The sequence below is a fragment of the Gigantopelta aegis genome, chromosome 4 (assembly GCF_016097555.1).
Source record: "Gigantopelta aegis isolate Gae_Host chromosome 4, Gae_host_genome, whole genome shotgun sequence".
Lineage (NCBI taxonomy): Eukaryota > Metazoa > Mollusca > Gastropoda > Neomphalida > Peltospiridae > Gigantopelta > Gigantopelta aegis.
In genome coordinates this window covers 11,777,088-11,799,984 of record NC_054702.1, presented here as the reverse complement: position 1 = coordinate 11,799,984, position 22,897 = coordinate 11,777,088, and the positions used below count along the sequence as shown (strand labels likewise).

The window sequence follows — 22,897 nt, the reverse complement described above, 5'->3', positions numbered from 1 at the left end:
TTCCTGTCTGTGGGAAAGCTAGTGTATATAAAAGATCCTTTGCTACTAATGGAAAAATGTAGCGGGTTTCCTCTGATGACTATGAGTCAAAATAACCAAATGTTTGACATTCAATAGCCGATGATTAATAAATTAATGTCCTCTAGTGGTGTTTTTAAACAAAACAAACTTTAGCTTTTGAAACTAAAATTGTAGTAGTACCCATGATGATTACAGAATTAATACAAATTTTTTTCACATACAAAAATGTTTTCACTGCTTGACTAAATGTTTTTAATGCCATTGTTGTAAATTATTAATTTCTTAATGATGCTATGTTAAATATGCATATTTGTGTCAAATGAGCCATTCTTTGTCACAGAAAAAAATCTTTCTGTTCGCACAGTGTTTCTAGACACATGTTGCCCTCTCTGATGTAAAGTACCCTATTAACAGAAGGGTCTATAGTGATTGCAGGACAAATATGTATACTGTATGGCACTCACAAGAGATTAAAGGAGAGTATAATATTTAATAGCTATTCTGTATGTTTCAGTTTTAAAAAGATTCCTGACATTGCAACTGTTTCGGGTAATTAGCAAATTGAGTTAACCTTGCTGTCATGAGAAAAATAAAAGAACAGAAACAATGAAATTGCTTAGTATATATGCATTATGCAAATTATTCCCAACAATCTATCAGATCCATATATATTCTCTGTCTTCAGAGAATATACAAATTAATTTTCACTAAGCATGCAATTTTGTTTTAATATATATGACATTCTCCTTGCATGCTGATCAAAACATCTATAGTAAAAATGTAACCATTACTTTGCATATACTGCAAATATTTTTAGCAAAACAAGAAATAAAAATGTCTGTTATTTGTCATTAACATGAATAATATCATTTTGGAGTCTTCAAGTTAATATATACCTTGAGTGGCATGCGGACAGAATCTTCAGCCAATCCCACCTCATCGAGCACCACGATGGACACGAATCTATCTAGGTCCTTGTCTTTCTGAAACTGAGCACACTGTCGGAATGTTCCCAGAATACCTTCTGCTACTGACAAAGGACTACACTGGAAGGACACCATCTGAGCCTACAAAAAAGAAGAAGAAGGAAATGTTTTATTTAACGACGCACGAACACATTTTATTTACGGTCATATGGCATCAGACATACGATTAAGGATCACATAGATATTGAGAGAGGAAACCTGCTGTTGCCATGTCATGGGCTACTCTTTTCGATTAGCAGCAAGGGATCTTTTATATGCACCATCACACAGACAGGATAGCACATACCACGCCTTTCATATATACAGCGTGGTGCACTGGCTGGAACGAGAAATAGCCCAATGGGCCCACCGACAGGGATCGATCCCAAACCGACCGCGCATCAAGCGAGCTCTTTACCACTGGGCTACGTCCAGCCCCCCTACAAAAAAGGTCCAAAATGCTTAATCCGTGTGATGAAAAACCAGCATATTTTTCAAAATAAAAACATGGGGCAAAAACATCCCCAACATCATAGTAACTTTAATGTTCATCATATACAAGAGGAAAGACATTTTATGCAAATGTAAAGAACAATAAATAATAAATCTGAATGACAAAACCAAGACACCTAATCAGGACAATATCTCTGCACAATGTAGTCGAATGGGCATTTGCCACAATAGTGGCATGAATGATCTTTGGGATCAAATACAAAGTTGGCAACATTGCGTCAAACTTAGGAATTTTTCTGTGGAGTAAAGCTATAAGGGTAATTTGGACAACTAGAAAACTATTAGAAGGTGATAAGCCATGTAATGAGATGGCACTTTTTAAACATTTAGTTTATTCACGGGTTGAAACTGGAATATTTCGCCGCCTTAGAGCGGCCCAACATTTGGTTATGATTTTCAATGATTGTAAGATCACCTGTTATGACATGTCCAGTGTGTTGAAAGAAATAGTTAACTGCACTTGGAATTCGAAATTTGGTGGAACATTTCGGGAGACTGATTTATTTCTAAGTATATCGCCTAGATTGATTGAATCAATTCCCTTGTTTGCATATTCCAAATTCAGATACACCTTTTCTTTCTTTTTTTCAGTGAAGTCTGTTTTGGGCTTTGCCAGATGTTCTGTAGCATAGTGTCTAAAACTATAGTCTTCAGGTGATACTGAAGGGTGCTGTCACTTTCAAGTATAAAATTCTGGAGAATATGATTCTGATTTTGTGAAGGACCAATAGTTGTTCAAAGAGAGGCAACGAGTCTTTCAAATTGACAGAATTGGTGTTGCCTTGTCCTTTCTTGTGACCATGACTATGAAGGCATCTTGAAGATCCTAGAAACATAATCAACATATGTCTGTGGACTAGAAAGGTTGCCAATCCCTTTCAGTTTATTGTTACATCCATATGGCATAGCTGTGTACAATATTGGCAACATCTCATATTTTCTTATACAGACATATTTCATCTCATTAAAAACAATGTTGCTAACCCAGTAACCAAATGCCAGCCAGCCAAAACCAAATATTTATGTTCGAACTTATTTGTTTGAAAGACAACTTATTTCAAATTTGATACACATAATAAAATAAAAGGTATATTTTATATAATGTAAACTCACTTGCTTCAACTGTTTAAAGAGTTCTTCTCTGGCCACATTGCCTTGCATTGCATCAGAAACGATGGTCTTGGCCAGGGATTTAGAGCTGCCAGGCTTTCCCACAAGAAACAGGGGAATGCGTAACTCTATGCAGATGATCATCATGAAGAGATTTTCCTTCAGAGCCTGGTTTCTTGCTATGTTCTCCTCCAGTTGGACATTTTCAAGGAAAACATCTTGACATCTATCAACACATAATAAAGATGTTATCAGAAAATAATGTATTATATGTGCAATATTCCTATTTTGAAATAAACAATCACATAAAATGTACCTGTAATATGGTTGTATAAATACAGAAACATTTTCCACAGAATGAACTCAAAATACTATTACTGAGATTCAATAATTACTCAGCTCATGAAGCTTTCTCACAGTGTTATTTGTAATAATAATTTGTTGTCTTGTGGGAAGTGGTAAATCCTAATTTATATACAGACACAGGTAGTTGTAAATAATAATTACTCTATTCCGATTCATACATATATACTCTCCCAGAAATGCAAAATGCTTGATATATGACAATCTTACGCATAATGATGTAAAAGTCATGAATATAATACCATTTGGTGATCCAAACATATTGCCTTTGTTAAAGTCAACAATGTGCAGCTATCAAGATATACAAAATGCAATTGTCCTAATTGAAAAATGGACCTAAAAAAATAAACAATAACATTCAAGACTACATGTATAATCTGATTTATTGAGCGGCACTGAAGGCAATATCGAGGGGATATGAAGGGCTCGACATAATAATACATTGTCGTTGGTAGGGTTGAAACTGAGAGGATTTTAAGGCAAACATAAGGGGCATGATGGCAATTGCCATAGTGCCATTGTCCAATTCAAACCCTGGCCACATTGTTCAAGTCACATTGTTCAAGTCACTTGGCTGAAACAGAATTCTCTGTCTCTCTCTCTGTGCAGATGGTTATACTGTATTGATGTACACATTCCACCTCATGTTGAAAAACTTTTTCTGTTGGAATACTTTCATCATCTTTGTTCATGTTCTGCTAGTAGAGTTTCCTTCGTGTAATTTTTGATAATCCTACTGGTATGCTGATTAATTCCCAGCTTTCCCAAACTCATTTTTTTAAATGTCAAGAAGTCCAGTTTCCGTATTAATAATAATAATATATTTTTATTTCAGATCAGTGATCTAAAGAACATAATTAAACATCACATACAAAACTGATTACGTAATATGCAAATACAGATTTGACGTACACACTTGTATACTGTAAGTGGGCATGCAAGTAGCTAGATTGTTTGAGTATGCTTTGATTCTGCTTTTCAGTGAATATATATATATACTACTCAAAAGAATTTAAGGGTCAGACGATATTTCCGACATTATTTTCTGAATGTCAATTATATTAGCTAGACCATAATGTCACGCATGGTATTGTTCCATTTTGACGAAAGTGGGTCTAAGCAACCCATAAATGAATTAAAATCCACTGTCATTGACACTGTCGACTAGTTCTAATGGCGAAAACATGCTTACATTTGCACGTAAATTAGGGCGAAAGCGAATGGTCTGCTAATTGCCCATAACTTGCTTTTTCACAAAGCACTTCATTTGCACGCTTTGCACGTGTATTCCATGTTCCCAATGCTGAATTTCCGTATAATTGGAGCTTGCGTTCGTGTACGGTGCACACTCCAAATTCGACAATGGTACGACTTCAACTGACTATCGAAGATCGAGGAAGGGCTATTGCTTGGTTTCAGGATGGCAATACGCAAAGAAATGTTGCTCTGAGACTTGGTGTCAGTCAGAGTGTCGTTGGCCGACTGTGGCAACGGTACCAAGCAACGAATTCTGTTCGAAATCGTCCACGTTCGGGAAGACCCCGAAGCACTACAAATAGAGAGGACCGCTACATCACCAATATGGCTCTACATCAACGCACAACCACTGCACGCCGATTACGTGACAATCTGTGGACTGCGACTGGAACTCGAGTGTCTGATCAAACCACACGCAATCGTCTGAGAGCCAATAATCTATGCTGCCGTCGCCAGGCTGATCGACCACCACTCCTACCACGTCACAGAACGGCCAGACGTCACTGGTGCACGCTTCATCTGCGGTGGCAACGTGTTCAGTGGGGTCGAGTGATGTTCACTGATGAGTCCAGGTTTAGTCTTCAGTTCAACGACGGTCGGGTTCGTGTCTACAGACGTCCTGGGAAGCGCTTCGCTGACGTTAATGTTAGACAACGTCACCGGTTCGGTAGTGGCAGCGTCATGGTGTGGGGCGGCATCTCTATCCACCACAGGACCCCTCTATGTGGTGGATGGCAATCTGAATGGAATCCGCTATCTGAATGAGATTTTCCGGCCGTTGGTTCTCCCAGGCCTTCAGCAGATTGGCGGCGGGGCAGTTCTGCAGGATGACAATGCCAGACCCCACCGCGTCAGGGTGGTAACGGACTTTCTCAGACAACAAGGTATCGCCAGGATGGATTGGCCAGCATATTCGCCTGACTTGGCCCCAATAGAGCACGCCTGGGACGAATTAGGCAGGAGAGTTCGGGATAACCATGCCCCTCCGGCCAACCTTCATGATCTGGGTCAACTTCTTATGGCAGAGTGGCAGGCCATTCCCCAAGAGTTCTTCAGACGTCTGATCAACAGCATGAGGCAACGATGTGTCGAGTGTATTCGTGCCAGGGGTGGATTCACACACTATTAAACGAGTGTTCTAATGTGTAAAATCCATGTTTGACAACCTTCAATTTTGACAGCATGTCATGTGACTTTCTTGTATACAGTGACGTTTATTTGTGGTTTTTTGTAAATATGGAACAATAAAAATAAAATTTGGTGTAGTTTACATCATCAATCTAATACACTCTGAAACTTATTTGGTTATAAATTTTTGACCCTTAAATTCTTTTGAGTAGTATATATATGCTATTGAGTGAAATAAAGAGCCAGTTTTTCACTCGATGACTGACAAACATCTTGCTGGCCCTGTATGGTCGTCGTCTGATCATCCATCAGTATGCATTGTTATAACATATGTTAAGATCCTTCATGGTATCCTGCGTAAATTTCACCCATAATGCACCTATGTACAAATTATTACAATAACTCACAAATAATTGTGTTTAACAGATTCTGAACATTTTGCAAATTGCTGCAACATGTCTGCATATACAAAGGGCTCTAATGTCTTTATTTTCTTTATAGAAGAATCCTAGGGTTTTTGGTAGAACATACACATGTTCTCTTGATTAATTGTTCTGTATCCATGTTCCTACAAATTTTCAGTACTCCATTAGCAAACTTTTCACATTTTAAAAGTTCTGAGAATTAACAAAGTTCTGTTAATTAGAGAGTTATAAATGTCTTGGTCAACAATATCTACAAGTACAATGTAACAAGAGCTTGGCATTAGATCCCAGGGACCAGAAGGTCATGTGACTAGATTAGCTAATAAACTTGCACTGTATAAGCTTACAGCCTGTCACATGCCTGCATACTCTAACTATACCATTCGACTTGCATTCTACACATGACGCTGTTGCGTACAGACGTGTGTGACTGCACTCTGCAATTACCCCCCCCCCCACATGGGGGGATTAATTGCGACTTACGGCTCTCTACTGGAGTACAAAGTCACGTACACCGGGTCATGGGCATGATGCGCAACCGCCGGCAGGGCCTCCTTATGCTTTGCCACCCAACGCCGCCACCACGAGGACAAAGAAGAAGACCGAAAAGGCACCTGCCCCATCGGATCCTGCTTCAGTACCCATGACAGACCCGGACGACCTGGACACAGCTATCTGTGACACACTGTATTGGCCACCCACTCCACCGGCCCATACTTCAGCGTTTCCGGCTGTGCTGCCGATTTTACAGACAACACCTGTCGAGACGCCAGCCCGGAAAGCAGCCGTTCCAAAGCAGAAAACAACCGCCAACCGTCTGCACTACCGTTGAAACCGGACTTGGAACAAGCTGAGCAGTGGTCACTGCAGGCCGGCCGTTTACATCAGCTCATCAAGGTCAACCTTGAAGATGTTCGCCAGCTGATCACCCAACCTAAGCACGGGGCCTACCAACAGCTTTCAGCAAGCCGTGCAGAGGGGGACTTTGCGCTCCACAAGGTCACGTTGCTGGAGGGACACGCACTTTGCCTGACCTGACCTGACCATCCATCGTGTTATCAAGACCATAGCGGGGAAAGACTACTGCCCAATCGCCAAAAATATTAGCAACATCCTCATACCGGCAGTACCTCCCGCAACTGGACATCACCAACTTTATCGGGTCTCCGTGACGTCATCCTCACCACCAACTTCCTTTGCCTCCGTGAGTATGGACTTAGTCAGACTTTAAACCTTTTTGGCCGCCATCTCAAAAACTTTGTTTATTTTTTTGTAAATAGTCTGTCACCATTTATTTTTGGCAGTCCATCTAAATTGCTCTAATCACCTTCATTTCTGGATGAGCATTAAAAAAATTTGTTTGACCTTAATTTTAACTGGACATAGTTATTCTCAACTTTGTTAACTTTTTCCAAATTCCACCCACATCAAACTTACCCTTCCCCCTCCCATCCAGGAATTGGTCACTGGCGAAGTCAGAGGCTAAGTCCGGGGTGGGGTGCCTGAACCTTCATTGGATATGGGCGCGTTAATACAGTTCCCATTCCCATTCTCTAACTATATCTGGATGCTATTTTTATCTCTAGCAGTGTACATGGGCTTGCCTGTATACATGTGTATATACATATGTGTAATCAATGGGTTTGTGCTGATAATGGCCCAGCACCACTGCACTACATTCCATGGGGATCGAGCCAGGCAAAAGAAACTGGCTCCCTAATATGCACTTGCACTAGCACCCAGAGGGAGTTGGACAAAAGAATACTGGCTTACTCTACCCAATCCCAAAAGGTTCCAGCAAGGAGATACCTTTTGATCTACTAAGTTAAATCAACCAATTAGCTCCATTTTCAATTTTGAAGAAATATTCTAAATTATGATTCAAAATTACCTTCAAGAAATTATGTAACATTTTCTATTTGGTTTTAATCCTACGGGACATTCAATAGCACCAAAACCAACCCTCGCCAGCTAACGACCATGGTTGGGCTGCTTGTGCTCCCTTGCACATGCCAGCATGGGTTACCTCATCTCCAAACCACCCCAAACCCTTTTCCTGTCCTGGACGGAGGAGCTGATTGAAGTCGACACCTGCACCCATGACAGGCGTGTGCAACATCTTGTTCTGAATGTGCACGTTAAAACCTACGACCTGACCTGACCTGTTTGCACCGGCTCCAGGGCTCGAAACGGCCTGTGGCCAGGTCGCCAAATGTGACCAATATCCCATTTGGGCGACTTAAATATTAAAAAATAAAGGTGTTATTCGCCCAAATAATATTATGGGGGCGATCTTCTTTAGAGCTATAATATATAAGCCACTATTAATATTTGTATTCCACATTAAAATTTTGCTCGTGGTTCTCTTACCATAATTTGCCAACATCCATTATTATTTTTTGGGCCACCATATTTTTTGACGAGTTTCGAGCCCTGTGGCCCCCGCCCGCTACCGACCTTGGATGGGCTGCTAGTGCTCCCTTGCACTTGCCAGTGTGGGTGGTCCCCTCTCACACTCACCCCTACCCTTTTTCTGTCCTGGACAGCACTTGCACCCAAGACAGGCATGTGCTACAACAGCTTGTTCTAAATGTGCGCGTAAAATCCTATGACCTGACCTGCTAGCACTGACCTTTGATGTAGCAAGAAGCTGACCCTTACATTATGTTTGCTTAATAAACCCCGATGATTGACTTTAGATGCAAACTACAAGTAATATAGCATGAGAAGTAGTGGAAATTAAAGCGGCCTAGCTATTTAGTAGTAGATAATTAATTAATTTGTAAAGATCACCTTGAAATATCCCTGTATTAAGTTGCTTTAAAAATGTTTCAATATTAAATTTTAAAAATTTTAAATTCCAAAACAAATATCTCTATTAGTTTGTGAAGACATCCCCAGAGAATCATAGTACCAAGTTTCAGAACTATTCAATTAAAGATAAAATTTTAAAATTTAATATAAATTCTAAATTTCCTAAATATCTCTTATCAGTTGAGAAGTATACCAAAGAGAATCATAGTACCAATTTTCAGAACTATATACAATCAAAACTCTAGGAGAAGATTTTTAATTTACATTTTAAAAACATTTAATAAAAATACAAAAGTTCCAAAATATCTTTCAAGTAGTTTGTGGTGGGTGCCCCAGAGGATCACTGTGTCAATTTCAGAACAATTCAATCAAAACTGAAGAAGATAAGACATCAAAGAAAACAACGGACAAATTGACATTAGAAAAGCTCCACTGATGAACATCATAGTGGAGCTAAAACAGAGTAAGTACTACAAATCACATGCTACAAGTCATTACAACAAGTCATATAGTGAGAATACTCCATTAGGTACACAGTTTATAGTCAGTAATAAATAACATTTTAAAAAGTACAGGTAAATGAACTAATAAATTGGTTTAAGCATTAAGCTTTATCTTGGAAAAGCAGTCTACTAAATCAACATTACAAAAACAAAACAGTCCTTGAAGATAAACATTAAATTCTAATACAGCTTTCATGTAAGCCTTTTTTCCATTGGTTAATTTTCTTGATAAATCGGATGATAGATGTATGCTGTCATGGCCAACCAGGATTTATCACAATAATAAAATTCCAAGAACTCGTCCAATATGCTATAACTTAGCCTCATGTGTGGTGTTTTCGTTAGTATATTAATTCTGTGTCTTCCATTATATTTGTGACCGGCCTAGGTGGCGTCGTGGCAGGCCATCGGTCTACAGGCTGGTAGGTACTGGGTTCGGATCCCAGTCGAGGCATGGAATTTTTAATCCAGATACCGACTCCAAACCCTGAGTGAGTGCTCCGCAAGGCTCAATGGGTAGGTGTAAACCACTTGCACCGACCAGTGATCCATAACTGGTTCAACAAAGGCCATGGTTTGTGCTATCCTGCCTGTGGGAAGCGCAAATAAAAGATCCCTTGCTGCCTGTCATAAAAGAGTAGCCCATGTGACAACAGCGGGTTTCCTCTAAAAAAATCTGTGTGGTCCGTAACCATATGTCTGATGCCATATAACCGTAAATAAAATGTGTTGAATGCGTCGTTAAATAAAACACTTCTTTCTTTCCATTATATTTAAACGTCGATATAAATAAAATTCAACAAAATTACTAACTTCAGATGAAAATGATGTTATTGGTACTGTTTTGTTATTATTTCGTGCCATTGTAACTTTTAAAACTTCATTAGCAGCAATGAACGTGCACCCACCCACCCACCGCAAGTAAGGTCCGGTCACTGATCGATTATCCCGAGTCAGGCTACCGATCTTATATAATTTCTTTTTGACCACCCGATCTAATCTAGCGACCAAATTTAATGAGTAGAATATTCTTTATTAATTATATTAATTAGAGATGCGCATCAAAATTTTAAAGGCCCACTATTTAATTTTTGGATGTAAATTTCAAAATTGTCCACTTAATTTTTTTCTATCTCGGGACAAGCCCCTGGCTATCCTGAGACAGGCCCCGGGACGGACATGCTCGAAACTCTAGTGGTATATGAGCATGTAAAAATTATTTGCACTCGCACCGATCGATCGCAGCTTTCACCAGCATGTGTCTTGTGGTCTGCTCTTCTAGTTTGTGTTCTCAAAAGGGTGCAATCAGAAATAATATATCACAACCTTATTTTTGTTTGGAACATACTTTTTGGGACAATAAAATTGATAAAGAAAAGATGAAAATGACTTGAATTTATTAAATGCAATTTTAAACAATATTAACTGCTTTAAAATATCGCACAATTCTGAAAAAAATGTTTGAAAATAATACTTGCCCTTTAGTAAATGCATATTATTTTATGTATTTATAGTGAAAATATGTTAGCAAGTTGTAGACCTACCCTATCAACGTGGTTTTTGTACAAAATTAAACCAGGCGAATTCCTCGAAATAATTCAATATGAGGTTGAAACACCGCTCACAAATGTAAAGTCTAATCATATTCATATGTCTTGCAACAGAAATTAACAGCCAACGAAAATATTTCTTTTAGTGTATTCTTTATTACAATAAATCATGTTCAAAAGACAGACTACAATGCTGATAAATTTGCCATTTGGTTCACTCTTAAGTCAGTGACATCATGTGAAGAGAACGGAAAAAAAATATTACGTCATACTTTGAATATCGTAAATAAGGAGAATAGATAATTAGGTTTTTAATATTTGTGAGATGTCTTTAATAAAAACACAATAAAATGTCTTACAGATACCCCTAATAGGTGTAGTATTAGAATAGTGATAATATCACTGTGTTTCGTTGTTAACTATAAGGATTTATCACAAAATGTGTGGATTTAGGGACCTGACTTCGTCTCGTCCCTAAATCCATATTTTGTGATAAATCCTTATAGTTAACAACGAAACACAATGTTATTATCCCCTAATTAAGATCTACCATCATTACTGGTTATAAAAACATACCATATTTCTATGAAAATGTGTAAATGAATAAACCCATTTAGAAAATCTCTCCGACCACATGCAAATCTCGAAAGTAGTATGTCATCTTGAATTTTTGATAGTATTTCAGCTAGTGGAATTCCATCGGAATTATCACTCTTACATTCCGATAAAACATCACTATCGCAGTAATTTTCTGTGAAGGTCGTATTATTGAAAATGGACGCCATTGCAGTTAACAGAAAAATTATACCAAATAGGCTGTAAGGTTCCGAATAAATGAGCACATTCTCACAGCAAACCATGTAAAACCTCTACAGGATGTTGTTGTTAGCACTGCCTCTATTGTGCATGTCAACCTGTGACAAATTTAGTCGTAAATACAAACTGAAAACACACAATGGGATTTCCCATTCTGTAGTCTGAACAGTGATTTTTTTTAAACTGAATTTCCCGTTCCATAGTCGGAAAGGGTTAATGGGGGTTAACCCTCCCCACATGCTGAATTACAAATATAACAAATGTATACATGTGTGTGTTTCTGAGATGCCAGGAGGTAAAAATATAGTATGTACATAAATAATATGATGTCGTAGTGTCATGTGATATGCAAATAATTAATCACTGTAGAAATAAATAATAATTTGCCCAATGAGTTGTTATGTTTTAAGCTTGAGATTATATGATATATATATTATGTTATATTATACTCACATAATACAATTTTTATTCCTAATATATGATATTGATGATACAAAAAAAACACTCTGGTATTAACCTCTCTCTCTCTCTCTCTATCTATATATATATCCAATTTTGTGCTGAGATACTAACCTTGTGATGACATCAACAAATTGTTTCACTCCACCAGGAAGACTGCATGGGTTTTGGAAAAACTGTGTTACATGGGAATCATAGTCATTTCTACTTCTCAGAGAAGCTCGGTAACAGACACCAAGAGCCAAAATTAGTGACTTGGTCAAATCATCTGGCCACTGAAATAACAACAAAGGATTAATTAGAAAACAACTGTGCATCTCTGATTTTATTTAAAACATTAAGACATTCACAATTAATGCTACATACATACACACAACTATGATATCATCAAAATTTAAAATATAGCTAATTAGTATCTAACATAAGGTTATTTGAATACTTATTAAGATAGAGAGAGATGGAACCTGTTGCTTCGATATATATGCTACCTCTACCAGATCTTTATGTGCATTCCAGAGGTTCCAAAGGATGGTACCATAGGGTTGCCCTTTTCGTGAGTTAGTCCATGTGCCATTATTCACTTAGTTATCCCCCAATATTTCCTGGATCCGCCGCTACACTTTCCTAGAAACATATATACCAGTCATTGGGGATTAGTCGGAATGGGATAAACACATGAAAGCTAGGTACAAAGGTGGTGATCCTATGACTTATCCCACCTCAGGTTGACTGCTCTACCACTACATTGGCAGACCCAGAGGGGAATGACAGGTGTCGTGTGACTCCCGAAGACTATATTTGCCCTTTTTAATGGATTTTTTATTTTAAAATTTATCAACCACACCACTAAACTGCCCTGAAAACGCCTCTGAGTATCTTTATTTCAAACCTTTTCACAGAGCATGCCAATCTATGGATCTCACTATCTTTGGGAAACCCAAGCTTGCTCTTTTTAGAATTTTGAGACCCCCCTCTTATTAAAATCCTGAATCTGCCACTGCACAAAGCTACATCCAACCATTAACAACTACTAAAGACTTACCCTTTCACATATCTCCTCTACCTCCTCCGACACATCATAAAAAATCTCACTTTCTTCATCCTGCTGTATTTTCTCATGTTCCATAATGTTAAACAGAGTTCGGTTGTCCTGAGATTGTTCGTAAAACCAAGACATAACCTTCAGGACTCGTTCAACATCTCGCAGACTCACAAAACTGGCCTCATCCTAAAATATCCAAGAATTCCTATCATAATCTTCAGAACACAAGTGAGATACATTGCCCGATTTTGTGTAAGTTGACACCTTAAATACTGCCAGTGTACCTCAAGGTTCAGTATTAGGACCATTTAAATTAGTGTTTATACACAACAGGTACATGTAGTTGTAAATAATAAACTCTATTCTGATTCATACATATATCAGCTATCATTTATAATGGCATACAGATAAGTTTACTTTAAACATCATCACTATAAATATGCAATACATACATATATATCATAATGGCCAAACAATACAATAAACAACAATATACTATACAAACTACTTTCTTGGGACTTGGGGGATGATTCAGCAGCTACTATAATTATTGTATTATACCAGGACAGGGAGCTACCCATTAGGCGGGAGCTTCATGGGGTGGTGAACTCCTTTATGATGTCAAGAATAAAACCTTGTCGACTTTAGGGAGCTACCCATTAGGCGGGAGCTTCATGGGGTGGTATATTGTCATAACAAAACCGACTCCCATGTCGACTTTAGGGAGCTACCCATTAGGCGGGAGCTTCATGGGGTGGTATTGTCCTTGATGACACCAGATAATCCACTGACTCCCTGTTGAGCAGTATAGTGTTCGAGTAGTAAGGCTGATAACTGAGAATGCATTGTAAACACATTCAGCGGGAGCTTCATGGGCTGCATCCATGTACATTTTAATTACTGCCCATTTGGTGGGAGCTTTATGGGCATTATTATTTGTAAAATATATATTTTTAAGAAGTTACATATTTATCCATAGAATTAGTATCTATGTTATCTTATACAGACCACTTGGGGCGAAAGATGCCCAATTAACTAGTCTGCTGAATCATACCGATTGCATACATGTATATAAACAAAATATTCCAGTATAGTTTCAATTTTGTAAACCTGCCTATTAACAGAAATTTGTGAATTAATTATTATATTTAGGTAATACATCAAAATTATAAAAAAAACTTTCTCTATCATCACTCTTGATGTTGGAGTGTGGTGGGGTGGTGGTTAACAAAATACTGTAATCAGAGAGTTGTGAATGTCTTGATCTACAGTAGCTACAAGAACAATGCAACAACAAGAGCCTGGCACTAGCTCCCAGGGACCAGAAGATCATGTGACTAGATTAGCCAATGAACTTGCACTGTAAGCTTACAAGCATGCATACTTGACCTCTATCTCTGGATGAGCACCCAGCTGGGTTACCTGCAGCTCCTAGCAGTCTATTTTTATCTCTAGCACTAGATAGGCATGCGCTACAACAGCTTGCTTTGAATGTGCACCTTTTCCATTCCATTCCATGTAACTGGGCTTATACTGACCATAGGTGTAGCAAGCAGTTGGCCATGCATCATGCTTGTATAAAACTGGTTTGTATTTTATATAAACCCTGAATATTGCAGATAACCTAAACTGTGTAATGAGACTATTTGCTGATGATACTAACGTAACATCTTCATCTAATGACATCTCTTTCATAGAAAACAACCTTAACTCAAACTTGTTGAAGCTTCATGAATGGTAAAGAAAATGGCTTGTGTCTTTCAATTCAGATAAAACTAGCATTGTACTTTTTACAAAAGCAATCTAACAGCTATAAAACCTAACCTTGTATTTGGAACTAAAACATTAAACAAAACAGAAACTCATAAACATTTAGATTGAACCTTTTCAGAAAATAACAAGACAACAATACATATTAATAATATTTGTAAATTGGCTTCAGTAATGGTTTTTGTACTGAGGAAATACAAATATTTATTAAATTGACAAACATTATTTAAAACAAATTTAACTTTTATCGGTCCGATATTAGAATATGCATCGGAAGTATGGGAGTGTGTTCTTTAGTCGAGGAAGACAATAATGATAAAGTACAATTAGAAGCCGCCAGATTAATCACGGGTTTGCCTAAATTTGCATCTATAAAGTCTCTGAAGTCTATGAAACTGGATTAGCAACACTTACTAAATTCAAAAGCTGTGTACAATGTTTAAAATAATGAAATGTATATGCCTCCTGATGATATGATACACAGTATCCCATAAGCAGCTGAACAAAGAGTCCCTAGCTTACATGCCGAGAAACTGAAATGATATTTCATTACCCCCTGCTAGAGCTAAATTACTTCAATTGTCATTTATCCATTCAACAATAAAACTTTGGAACAACCTAAGAGCTGAAATTAGAAATTGTTGAAACATATCTTCATTTAAAAAGGCAATAAAACTTATGTCCCATGCGTTGCACCATACTATTCATTTAGTAATAGAAGTGAAAATGTATTGCATACCAAGTTAAGACACAGGTGTAGTGATTTAAAACCAATACCGCGTGCATTCACTAATTCATATTTCCAATAATTTTGCACATGGCACTAGCTGGAAATAAACATAGAACTGGAAATAGCATTTATAATAACTATGGCAAATATACTGTTTTTGAAAAATTTCACCTATGTATCTCTTTTCAATTCCTCCCCGATTTTAAAGGTAACATACTAACCTTTTGTTTCCTCATAAAACTTTGTGACTGTATCAAGACTGAGCTGATAACGTCAACAAGCTTCAACACTTGTGGTAATATGCCACTGTTAACCTGTGAAAAACAAAAATAAAAAGGTGGTATACATGTAAGTGGGACTTGAAGCTTGTCCCAAAAGTATACTGTAATGCTGTAAATGACACACTTCTTGATCAGCACCATAATCTCATTTTGCCTGACCCAAACAGGTTCTAAATGGCTTAAAAAAGGTATATCAGACATGATTTTCATTATATGTGTAGTTTTTTTTAAATATGGCATCACTTATTTTTAGCCATATGGGCAACAACAAATGATGATCTCAGCAAGTAACATAACTGAACCTTTAGAAAATTAGATTTGTGGTGTGTAAATTTTACCAATATTTCAATCATGATAAAATTTGACTCACATAATGGTTGACCATTTGTCTGATGTACAGCTCTTCCACCGTCGTGTTCAGTTGTCCAAAATCCCAGACTAGTGGCAGCATGCTCTGTGGCAATGGCTGGACCCGGTAAACAAGTCGACGCATTGGAACACGACCTAAAATGTAAACCGTTATGCATATAATGAGTAACAAGAGGCCTATGGGAACTGAATAAACTGTTATGCATATAATGAGTAAGAAGAGGCCTATGGGAACTGAATAGCTCACCTGGTATTAAACTAGCTATACCTTTGAAAAGTGAACCATAGTAATAATTAGTCAGTTTGTTTTGTAGAGCACATTGATTTATTAATCATCGGCTATTGGATGTAAAATATTTGGTAATTTTGACATATTGTCTTAAAGAGGAAACTCGCTACATTTTTCCATTAGTAGCATGAGATGTTTCGTTATGCCCCATATCACAGACAGGACAAAACATGATATACAAGTTGTGGTGCCCGGAGTAGAACAAGAAAAAGCCCAATAGACCCACTGATGGGGATCGATCTTAGACCGACCATGCTTTACCATACAATATGGGCTACACCCCACCCTCATATAGTAACAATTATTTATCAGAAATGGTCTTTTGGATTGCAGCTAATTTGACATTAACATAGCAAATAAACAATACGTATGTATTTTAACCCGAACCAATACATGATTTACTTTTATTACATCATATGCCTTGAATTTTTGTGAATTCTAATTTTAACATGCGACATAATTAGGGAATAAATGAAGATTTGAACTGGTAATCAGAGGATCATTTGTACCAGCGGTGGTTGAAATTTACATGGGGGAACTTGAAAACAAGTCGAAAATCTCTCAGCAAATCAGAGGCTATAGGGCAGCCATATTATATTTTGAATCATCGTGAAAAGTCAGGACCATGAGTGAAATCTGCATGGTGAAACATGACAGCCATCTTGGGTTTTGAATCATCCTGAAAAACAACAACACTTAGGTGCCTGATGGAACTTGAGAAGTCAAAAATGTTTTGGTCAGAGGCCAGGGTGGCTATCTTGGATTTCAAAGTGGTGTGCAAAATAACAATACTTATTTAGAGCCATGAGAGGATAATTCGTACTAAGTATGGTTGAAATCTGCCTGGTTGAACTTAACTGGTTTAAATAACATAATTATGTTTCTAAATAACATTGTATCTTAACATGTTGTACAATGTATATATTAAAGCAGACTCATGTGATGCAAATGGGAATTTAACAAGGAGGGTCTATACACTGTGGCGGGGGAAGCTTATAGCTTATAGTGGGGGTCGAGACATGCCCCCCTCCCCCCCCCCAAAAAAAAGAAGATAAAGTGAGTTTTTTTTCCCATTTATTGTTTAACGTTATTAAAAATCGTAACAGTGTTTTTTTATGCTATATAATTATTTTAAAAATACTAATAATACAAACTGTGAACATCATTTAGTTTTCTGTCATTTTAAATTGTTAACATTTTACTGACGAACACTTGATTGCATTCTGTTTTAACTGTGACTATATTACCAATGATGTAATGATTTTAATTCCAAAAAAATGAATGCAAAGTAGATTTGCCCACGGGCTTAAATAAGGTAAAGTTCAGTGACACGGGGAAAATTGTTCGCCCAAACCACTCCCATCACACTACCATGTGCATGTATATGTATGATATGGTATTCATTCCAATCGATATATATATATGATAAATTCCTAATATGCTCTGCCATTATATAGTGAATACTGTAGCTCCTAAAATTAATGTAGTCATAATATTAATGCAAAAAATTTTATTTTGTGTTATTCGCATTAATAATATTATGCATTTATTTCTATGTCCCACATTATTAAAACAAAAACAAATATTAAAATTCTAATATATTTATAAAACAGAACTGAAAAACAATTTATTGTAGGCGAGACACACTAACTGTTGAATAGTCCAGCAAATTATGTGTCACACGCTATTAAAACAAAGATTAAAATTCTAATACATTTATAAAACACAGGGTTGAAAATTAACATGAAAACCAAGGTCGCCAACAGGGCCAGTTGAAGAAAAATCTTACTGGCCCTTCTCAAATTCAACTATAGCCCTCCAATTATCACACTGGAATTTAACTGCACAGGTAAAATTAAAACTATTGTGTTTTTTGTTGAATAATAACCATTTGCGTTAAAGAAAACCAATGAACTGACGTTTAACTTCATAATGAATAAAATTAAAATTGATATAAAAATATGTTAAGTTTTAAACCCATGCAAACTCAAATAAAATAAAAAAATTGAAAAAGAAATCCAGTATAAATGAACATGTTTGTTTACAAAGTACCATTAAATTAAATATATTAAATCTCATTTTCAATACAGGGTAAAAGATAATGCAGTAGAAACAGACTAAATGTAGAACTGCGCGTGCTATAGTAAACTAGTCTGGGAGTGGTTTTCCTCTTTGTGGCGATGCAAGAGGGATGGAATAAACTTTGTGGTGATACAAGAGGGGTGAAATTACTAGCAAATGATTTCCTCCGGAGTGGCTGTTCTCCTAGATAGAGATCCATGGAATCATCCACTGTTTTGCCAAATGCCCATTCGACTCTGCTTTGTGCAGAGATATGGTCCTGATCATGTATTACGGTTGTGTCATTTAGATTACCTTGGATGTTCCATCAACTGCCTTAAAACTTGTATCACCAAAAAAAGACGTCAACCTATGTAGTTTGATGGTAATTTGTAAAGAATTTTTGTTTTAATTTACACTGCACTTTTAACTCCAATAAAATGCTATTTCAGATGATATGGGTTTAAAACTTAATAAATTAATGTTTTTATATGATTTTTATCTTTATTCATTATGTTGGTGCTGTCAAAATATAGAACATGTTCTAGGTCTTCTGCTGCCATATCTGTAATTTGCTCCAATACAGACGCAGTATGTTTTGTCACATTTCGATTCAGTATCAGCGTGTGTGTTTTTTAACTAGTACCATACTCGCCAGACACTAAAATGGATGGTTGCCAAAATGACTACCTTTGTAAACATTTTAGTCGCCCTTAGCCAACAAAGACTGCTAATTTTCAACCCTGAAAACAACTGGAACACAATTCATTTATGGGAATTACAAGCTACATAAATACAGACTACTGTAAAATACTTTATTTTCACGTTATTCTTGAATTTTAAGATCCCATAAAAAATTAAACCCAACAGATCGTGACCAGTTAATTATTGTAGATGATCCGATAATGACAGCATGCAACTACTACAGGCTGACCAGCACACCCTTACGAAAAAAGTTAGGAATGAAAATATAGAAAAAGTAGGACAAAAGTAGGAAAACAGAAGGAAAAAGTAGGACTGAAACAGTACATACCAACATTATTCATGCTCATACTGGGAAAACGAATGTGTTAAATAAAAAAGTGGTATTATTGAGAAAACACTTTAACATTTTTTATGTTCCCATATTTTCTGCTCTATCCAAAATAATATGAATCTTACATAGTATGTAACAGTCACGTTATAGTTATTTCAAATTATTGTACATTGTATTATCAATATGTACATATTTACATGCATGTAGTAAAAGAAAGAAATATGTTTTATTTAACGACGCACTCAACACATTTTATTTACGGTTATATGGCATCAGACATATGGTTAAGGACCACACAGATTTTGAGAGGAAACCCACTGTTGCCACTACATGGGCTACTCTTTCCGATTAGCAGCAAGGGATCTTTTATTTGCATTTCCCACAGGCAGGATAGCACAAACCATGGCCTTTGTTGAACCAGTTATGGATCACTGGTCGGTGCAAGTGGTTTACACCTACCCATTGAGCCTCACTCAGGGTTTGGAGTCGGTATCTGGATTAAAAATCCCATGCCTCGACTGGGATCCGAACCCAGTACATACCAGCCTGTAGACCGATGACCTAACCACGACGCCACCGAGGCCGGTCATGCATGTAGTAATGCTGATGCACACTAAATCAGATTAACATGATTAATTTAAGTTTTCCATAATGTATTATAGATTCTGAAGTGATACATACAAATTGTACATTATAATCATATTAATCATTGAAAAAATTGTTAGCTTTCAGAGTGTAATTATAATATATTGAGATCATATGGTGCCAAAAATTGGGAGATATATAATCTTGCTGCCCCCCCCCCCCCCCAATTTGTTTTTAAAAAACTTTCCATAACAGTTGACTTTTATAACAACACAAGATATGCATTGATGATTGATGAATGATATTCGTACATGGAATAAAGTTCGCTGATCTATTGAATTTTGATTTCTGTGAGCTTTAAAAACGTCAAAAAGACATAAAACTTTTTGATCACTTGGCAGCCAAAGTTGTTTGCGGGTCGATGACATTCTCGATGTATGGCAGCATGGTCGATTCATTACTCAGGTGGGTTTTCGTGTGGGTGACATCAGTCAGTGGGAAAAATATATGTTTGGATGACATCGGTCTGTTTTTAGGCATTGATTACTTTGGGTGGTAATATGTCCACTTTTAGTGATTGCTGACAAAACAGTGATCTGTCGTTTGTCGTCAACACCCGATATTGTCACCTGTTTAACACCTCTCTCTTCCATGGTTCAATTAACCCCAAAATGGGTGATACACCAGTCTGGTCCCAGTTAATTACCAGCTTGTCAGAGATTGAATCTTTATTTACTGTATCAATCACTCACCCGTTTAAGAAAGACCTTTATTTCTTCAAAATCGCTTGGTTGACAGTTAGTTTGTTTCGTTTAACGGCACCCCTAGAGCACATTGATTTATTAATCATTGGCTACTGGATGTCAAACAATTCGTAATTCTGACATATAGTCTTAGAGAAGAAACCTGCTACATTTTTCATTAGTAGCAAGGGATCTTTTACATGCACCATCCCACAGACAGAATAGCACATATCACAGCCTTTGATATACCAGTCATGGTGTAATGGCTGGAACGAGAAATAGCCCAATGGGCCCACCAATGGGGATTGATGCCAAACTGTGGGAGGTGTTTAACATCATCTGATCTGGTAGAATGCCGGCACAATTAATCAATTTTTGGGCCTTATTCTTAATTGATAACCCATTCGGGACTAATTAATCATGTTACAAGATATCGACAGTTAATATTGCTTATGCATTGACTGTGGAAACAGGATTTATTAATAAATAATATTTGTAAAAAAAAATTGGGTTTAATCAAGGATGCGAGAAATATTAATTCTGCAAACATAGTGATTTTTATTTAGTGCAAAAAATACACCCCTTGAAAATAAAGTATTTTACAGTATTTAATAAAACTAAAATTGTTACCAAGCTTGTCTGTTGTTTTTTCTGCATCAACATGGTAACCAAGACCAGCTTTTTCAAGTCTTTGTATCAACTCATCAGAATGTCTGAAATGAAATCACAAAAATCAGGCCTTTTGCTTACAATTCTGAACTTTTATGCCTCTTGCAGCTGCATGTAACACACAGAGATTAACATTAATAGAAATAGTCCTGATCAAACTTCTTTGATATTGTAAAATACAAGATTGATTCCAAATACTTTAAAGAGACTGTTCAGAGTTTGCAGCCATTGTAAGATGTTTGCGATAACAGAGCCTTGTTGACGACTACTACTTTATACTAAATACATTTTCTTGTTTAGAATAACAGTGTCTGTATATCAAATGTGTTTGCAGTCGTATACTAATGTTTGTAACACTCAGTTTTTACTTTAATTTGTGATATATATTTTATTGGGAGGTAAAATCTGGTTTGGGCTACTACAAGCATTAGGTCAACAAATACTGATATTATAAATTCCGTAAGAAAATGTATTTAATTTGTATGTTACATCATCAAAAAGGCTATATTGGTCGGAAACATTTTACAATGGTTGTAAACTCAGTGCATGTCCCTTTAAAAGAAATATATATCGATACACATTCACATGGAAATATTTTAAAGGAAGAAAAAGATGAAATAGAGTTGAATAAGATGCAGTCTTACTGTGGAAATTCTGAATAAACATGATTCTTCTAAATGTGATTCATACACCTAGTAAGAAGTGTGTAATTAGAATTAATGTTCAGTAGTTAATTTTGGATTTACCTTAAACAAAACAAGAATTCTGCACAATTATGTCTCCTTACCATAAATGTATTCAGTGTCACTGATAGTTGCATTCATGACATTCATCTCAAAACAATTACATTAACTTAAAATTATTTTCACCTGCATTTTGATGAACATCCATAGGAATAACTATTAAACAAGTTTCAGCGATCTAGGACTTAAAGAGTTTGTGTGAAATTGGAGAAAACTTTAAGTGTTTTCTCTTTTATAGAGATATTACCTGTCCTCAAACAAGTGCATCCCCCCCCCCCCCCACGCTAGTGGACTGGTCCGAGCATCCCAACAGATAATGGGATGGCCTAAATCTTCTACCGCCTTGTAGTTCCGGTCCTGTGACTATAGCTTCCTTCTTTTTCACTGAGCGCATCGCACGGATGACGGGAAGTGGGGAGGCTCGGCGGGAATAAACCCTTGAGGACAGGTAATATCTCTATAAAAGAGAAAACACTTAAAAGTTTTCTCCATTTCTTTTCAATATTACCTGTCCTCAAACAAGTGCAGCATTCAACAGGTGGTGGTGGGTACCAAATCTGAAGAAGCTCCTGTAATCTCCCCAAGACTGGATGGAAACTGACCAGTGGAAGAGTTAGGCCAACCATAAAGACCCCTCTTCCAAGGGATGCCCGTC

At 36.9% G+C, this 22,897-nt stretch overlaps 1 protein-coding gene across 1 annotated transcript in view; it reads right to left on the bottom strand.

Moving 5' to 3' along the window:
- Positions 1-2,256: 2,256 nt before the first annotated feature.
- LOC121372402 (E3 ubiquitin-protein ligase rnf213-alpha-like) overlaps positions 2,257-22,897 on the bottom strand; it is a 46,089-nt gene continuing 25,448 nt past the window's right edge. The window contains exons 9-15 of the mRNA XM_041498708.1: positions 21,461-21,543; positions 16,118-16,251; positions 15,688-15,780; positions 12,967-13,152; positions 12,039-12,199; positions 2,613-2,835; positions 2,257-2,325 (exon numbers count right to left, since the gene is read on the bottom strand). Coding sequence (XP_041354642.1) covers positions 2,257-2,325; positions 2,613-2,835; positions 12,039-12,199; positions 12,967-13,152; positions 15,688-15,780; positions 16,118-16,251; positions 21,461-21,543 — 949 coding nt within the window. The remainder of the gene's footprint in view (positions 2,326-2,612; positions 2,836-12,038; positions 12,200-12,966; positions 13,153-15,687; positions 15,781-16,117; positions 16,252-21,460; positions 21,544-22,897) is intronic.